At 35.2% G+C, this 6,523-nt stretch overlaps 1 protein-coding gene across 1 annotated transcript; it reads right to left on the bottom strand.

Annotated features, from left to right (window-relative positions):
• Nucleotides 1–4,695: 4,695 nt before the first annotated feature.
• On the bottom strand, nucleotides 4,696–5,408 carry LOC128033901 (protein MAINTENANCE OF MERISTEMS-like). Its single transcript, XM_052622394.1, has 2 exons — nucleotides 5,405–5,408; nucleotides 4,696–5,270 (listed from the first exon to the last, which is right to left on the bottom strand). Exons 1-2 carry the CDS (start codon nucleotides 5,406–5,408, stop codon nucleotides 4,696–4,698), a joined length of 579 nt encoding a protein of 192 aa, XP_052478354.1.
• Nucleotides 5,409–6,523: the final 1,115 nt, after the last annotated feature.

A 6,523-nucleotide genomic window follows, 5' to 3' on the forward strand; every position in this document is an offset into this window, starting at 1 on the left:
TTGTAGTTTTAAAACAAGAGAAGTAGTTTTTTTTTAAAGGAAAGTAGAAGAGAAGAAGAGAGGGAGAAGAAAGAAAGGTAAAAAAATTAGTAGAGAAGATTAAAGGAAAAGAAAACTAAAAGAAAGAAAGGATAGTAGAGAAGAGGAAGGTGGAGGTTTTTTTTTTTTTTTTAAAATAGAAGCGATTAGAAGTTACTATAAATGATTTTGTTACTAATTTGTTTAGTTTGATGTTTACTGTGATTTGTTATAAATGTATTTTTTGTGTTGTTTTAAAATTATTTTAAAGTTATTTTGTTAGTAATTTTAGTTAGTGATGACACTAGAGGAAAATAGATAATTATTGAAATTTGAAAAAAACTTAGTTTCGTAATAGATATTGGAAGAAATGACAATAAATCTAATATTGCCTAATGAAATAACAATTTCAACACAAAGGGAGAAACTTGATAGGATGATCAGAGAAGTGCAAGATTATAGAATGAAACCAGAAGAAGACATCATTCAACACATTATTACCCTAAATTGAAAGATGCAAGAAGTGTTATGGAAGGGTTATGAATTGATTAGAAAGAATAAAGTGCAATACTTGACCCTTAGAGGGACATTAATAGAACGGGAACATCAAATTTAGACCAACTTTGGAAGACATTGGTACTACGAACCTATTGGAATATAGTTATATACTACGTGAAGTTTATAATCTTTTATGGAGCAAGTAAAATTGCGAGACATTCGTGAAAGTTGATTGGGAAGCAAAATGTCTTTGACATGCCATGGATGGGTAAATTAGTTGTTAGGAAATTACCAAGAGAATTTATAAATTCAATACCCATTATAAAGATGGAAAATGAAGAAGATCTTTAGGAATTTCCAAATTGAATTGTAGAAGATGAATTTGAAGAGTATTCAGAATTTAATATAGAGTATTTCCCGGAGGAAGATATGAATCGAGATGGAAGAAAATGTAGAAATGAGTTTAAGTGGTTAAGTATGAAGATAAAATAAAAGTTAGAAACTAGAAAATGTGAAAAAGAAAAGAGAGTAAATATGGTTGTACATGTACAAAATGAAAACTTAATGTTGATATAATGTTGAGCTTATGAATGAAAAGTTTTACATATTGATATAATGTTGGTCTTTTTTTTTACGCTTTATTTTTATTAAAGTAATTTTTTTTGATTGAAATTATATTGATAATTTTATTTCCTTTTAATAGATTTAGTATTGAACATGGATAATCAATTTTTCGTATGCATTTATTTTGATGGAGTAATTTTGACAACAACAGTTGAATGTATATTTTAATGTCGCCAACAAATAGCAATGATATTTAATAGAAATGTCTCATTTGATGATATGAAGGAAATGATTACTGCAAAAATTGTTAAACGTTGTGAGAGAAGGATCTCGAAACTTTTCTACAAGCTTCCAGTTTCAAAAAATCCCATCAAATTCATCGAGATGAAACTTGTAGACGATAATAACGTTGAGACAATGGTCGCTCTTTATTGTAGGAATTAGAGCAACCAAAATGCACCGATTCAATTATTTGCTGAGTTCCCACTTCACTAGGTGTAGAACATGGAGCTCAAGAGTCGTGTATGGTGGTTTCAATATCGTACGTTAATAGTCAATCGACTGTACGCAGGATCGATATCAATCTTAATGCTGCACCTGAGACTGATGCGGTCAGTGACGATGGATACAATAGTAGCGATCCTTCTGGTTACAAGGTCGATAGTGATAGTGATCCCGATGTAGATGATGTTTCGGATGATATTAACTATGAATGTGCGAATGAAGATGGAAATGTTAACACGTCTTCGACCGGGAAACAGATTCGATGTATTGTGATACACAATAATCCTGGGGCACACATGTCGCTTATAGACCCCGATGTGATGCATTTAGTCGAGTTCTCAATGTACCCTGATATACTACTTGCTCACCAGTTAGCCGTAGATTCCGATCCTGAAGAGTTGTTTGTGAGCCAAAATTTGAAAGCAATGAAGGGTGTGTATTTTCCATTAAGCGGTATAGCATGAATGTGTCAGTAGACTAAAAAGTCGCCATGTCTAAACAGACATTATACATTGGGGAGTGTTGGAGGTCAACGGAGGGCTGAAATTGGCTAGTATGAGCCATATTTATCCAGAAGTTGTAGATGTGGGAGATACGAAAATTTATTAGGCCTCACATATACATTTCAACACGTATAACAGTAGATCACCGAAAACTTGATTCTGAAACTATCTGTACATGCATCATGTCAATGGTGAAGGACATACCAAGTATTAAAGTTTCAGCACTGATTGCTGAAAAGCAAGCACGATTCCAGTATGAAGTATTATACCGAAAAACATTGATAGCTAATAAGATGACAATGGAGCTATTGTATGGAGAGTTCAATACGTCGTACAATGAGCTACATTGTGGATAGTTGCTATGCAGGAGTACTTACTGGGGACTGTCATTGAGTTGCAAACAGTTGTTGGGTACCATGAAGTCGTGGCAATGGACTCAAAGTTTCGACGAGGAGTTTAGCCATAGTTAATATGACCACCAACTTGGCAGAGAGGGTTAACTCCGTGTTGAGAAAAATATGACATCTTTTGATTTCATTTGTTTTCTCGGCTATGTTCTACAGGCTGGCTACCTTGATGCCAATAATAGGGTAGCAACAAGTCAACCGGATGGAGGTGGAACACGTATTTGTCGAAGATGTTAGGGATGTAATGGTTGCAAACTGTCAGGAGGCGAGGTTGATGAATGTAGAAATATATTCACGACATCTTGAAACGTTTTAAGTTACGGAGACCATCGGTCTTCGACCTGGTATACTGCTTAGGTCCTACGGAGTTGATCTCTGAAATAGACGATGCGATTGCAGGAGGTTCCAAACACTTCATTATTCTTGTATGCACATCGTGCTAGCCTGTGTGCATGCGTCGCTCAATGATGAACAATTTATTGATGATGTGTATACTCTTGAGCGCACGTTGCGTGTTTGAGAGAACGAGTTCCTGTCCTGCCTGACCTGTCTATATGGGAGGTGCCTCCGACTACTTTCAAGCTTGTCCCAGATAAAGGGTTGCGTAGGAATTCGAACGATCATCCGCAATCAACCAAAATACATAATGAAATGGACATTATGGAGAAAACCGACGGAAAGCTTTATGACGTATGCAGATTAGCTGGGCATAACCGGAGTAAATGCTCGCAACGAACCTTCCATATTGGACAATCGTTGCAATCAGGTAGAAATTGAGCTAATGTACTCTAATGTATCTAATTTATAACAAAGTTTGTTCCAAGTTTGTTGCAATGAATCTAATTTAAGTTACAAAATTTGTTCCAATGAATCTCAATTAAATAAATACAAAGTTTGTTCCAATTTTGTTCCAACACATGTTATTTAAAACTACAAAGTTTGTATTTTTGCATTTAAATTTTATCTAAAATTAAATAAATACAAAACTTGACTATTTAAATTGCAGAAACCCCTAAAATTGATGGTTTGATGGTGTAGTCCTAGAGGTATATTTTTTTAGTGGTCGGCATTCACATTGTTGGTGATCGCAGTAATCAACGTTCTCTTCACCCGAACCTGGGGTGTGCTAAACATAGAAGAAAAATCATATGCCCTAAACGTCATCGATGAACTTGGGCCGGGAGGAGTGGAGTATTGCAATGGTAATGGGCTAGGAGAAGTGGAGTACTGTTGTAGTAGTGGGCTGAAGATATCAAACTCTAAATGACATCTATGTCTTGACGAGTCCAGGAAATAGTCATTGACCCCCAAGTTCGGATGATAAGAACTATCTCCAGAATGTGGCTCTAGGCGATGGCTCAGGCTCGGGTGTAGGAGACTGATGTGGAAGGGGATGAGACAGTTGCCCAAGTCGTGTTATGTGCGGGGGGACTATCATCGACTGCCCACCAAATAAATACAGTTTTCCATTTTAAAGTACCACTGTATGTACTATAAAGAGGACTGCAGATTGAAACAATGATCCATCTGAGGTATCCACCCCATGATGTTGTTCCACACTGCAATATATTGGTAATGTACTATTGCCCAGTTATTTTCATGTTCCCCCCTCTTGTTAATCCCATGGATGTCCCCGAACTGTACTGGCGAGGCTGGGATATACTGTATGCAACCGAACTGCCAGAGTACTCAATCCCTGTGATACCACTCTACTGTTTGGAAATTTACAATGGGTGCATTAATGCACCATAAGTCTGAGTGGATGTGAGCAGACGAGGGGATAATAGCTATAATTTTCGAGAGAGAATAAGGCATCTAGATGAACTGTACAATTAATAACATGGTTATATTAATGCGGGTCAAGTAAGATAAAGTAATAAAATATCATGAATATTAGAACAACTTACCCCTTCTCCGACATGATTCTCAATCATCAAACGGTATATCGAAACTGTGTATGACCTCCCGATACCCGAATTAGTACTCCATTTATGAAAAAAACTTGTTAGAATAATATCATTATGTAAAAATGTCAAATAATTACTATAATGGGTAAAATTTTATCACCTATTGACTAGGAGAAATACATATGCTTAATGGCTAATCGATGCCAAGAATGACATTCGGTAAAAAACCCAAGACTGCAGCAATATGAGGCATCAACCTATGTCCACAATAGAAGAATTTGTTGTCCGAAAAAGTTAACGATACAACATAGCTAGCACTGCGGACCCCCAACTATACCAACAGATGTTATGCAAATCAGCTAATAAGGGCAAGTACATCAAGTGAATCTTGTTGTTATTTGCATTCAGCATGAGTACACCCTCTATGATGTGCATAATGTATTCTCGAATGGCGTACATCATCTCCCGTTCAGTGGTAGTACTCGGTAAATGCTCAAAATTGACCTTCAGCCATGAAAACCTCAAACCCATAAATTTCCCCTCAGTAGGCAAGCGTCGAAGTAAGTTATAGCAAAGGGCGGTTGGCTTAAAGATCGAACTTACGCTCGTGACCGCACTCTCGTCGATGGGGAACCCTAGTTGCAATGCAATATCCTGCAAAGTGATGGTGCACTCCCCACATAGCAAATGAAATGTGTGAGTCTCTGGGAGCCATCGCTCGACCCAAGCGGATATTAAGTCATACCGCAAATCACACGTCTGGATTAATGCCGCTGATCTGAATTCGGCTAACTCCAAGTATTGCATGAGGCGTTCATCCGACAGATAGTCTACACTATTCACACGACCCCTCAATGCACGGACGGGCCCTGCACTATTAAATTACCGAAATAGTTAATATAACATAATTTAATTCCATAAATTACGTGAGTAATAAATAATAATTTTATTACCATATCATTAACAATTTTTGTTATGTGATCATCATTATTAATCAAAGAACCCATTTAGTAATCTGTAATTTAAAAAAAATGAATTCTATTAGTTTGTTGCAAAAACACAAAGACGATAGGTAAATAATTTGGATTTGAGCCTTTTTATCTCAATAATAGAAGAATAACAAATTTTGATAATTAATTTCTAAAGGGCCCATTTTCAATAATTATCAAAACACATTAATATTATACAATAAATAATACGATAGATATAGTACAATAATAATATAATTACAAAAAAATCTCATAAATTCTCATATTTTACCTACATAAAAATTATGTTAGTTTACAGTAATAATATAATAAAAATAAACTGAAATTATCTAAACAAATAAAAATATGAATCCAAAATAAAACAGAAACATATGTTTCTTTCTAATAACCTATAAAATATATAAAAACAAAATTAGTCAACATCTCAAAAATCAAAAAATTGTCAAATAAATGAAAACAAAAATAATAATTACAGAATAACAAATCACAATAAACATTAAACTAAACAAATAATTTATAATAGTTACTAACAAAATAACTTTAAAATAAATTAAAAACAACATAAAATCACAATAAAAAAACTAAACAATACTAACAAAATAATTTATAACAATTCATCATCATAATCCCTTCTTCTTTTTCTTTTTTACTATTTCTCCTCTTCTCTATAAGGTCCCAAAATCCCTCTCCCTCTTTCTTCTCTTTCTTCACGTGGCTTGAAGAGGGGACTACACAACGTTGACAGACTGCGCTGACAGACGAGACTGAAGCCTGGCACCAGTCATGCCTCCTAATAGGTGGCTCCACCCCTACCCTATACCTGTATTTTATAATTGAGTTTATACTAAACCCGTATATTTTGGGTGCCGCCAATCATAATGGCGTGACCCATTAAAATGTTAATTTTTTTACATAAAACTTTTTTGTGCCAGAAAAAAATAGGGTGGTGTCGTCTATACACCACCCTTCACCCCTCAAACGTCCTATTTTCATATATAATTTGGCATACATACCATTTTTGAATTTAATTTTTTATTTTATAGTATTGGTGTAAAAAAGCCTAAAAAGAGAGAGGTCGCAGAGAAATTACGAGAGAGAGCACAGCGCAAAGGAAGAATGCGACAGCAGGGCAA

The sequence above is a fragment of the Gossypium raimondii genome, chromosome 10, assembly GCF_025698545.1.
Source record: "Gossypium raimondii isolate GPD5lz chromosome 10, ASM2569854v1, whole genome shotgun sequence".
Taxonomy (NCBI): Eukaryota; Viridiplantae; Streptophyta; class Magnoliopsida; order Malvales; family Malvaceae; genus Gossypium; species Gossypium raimondii.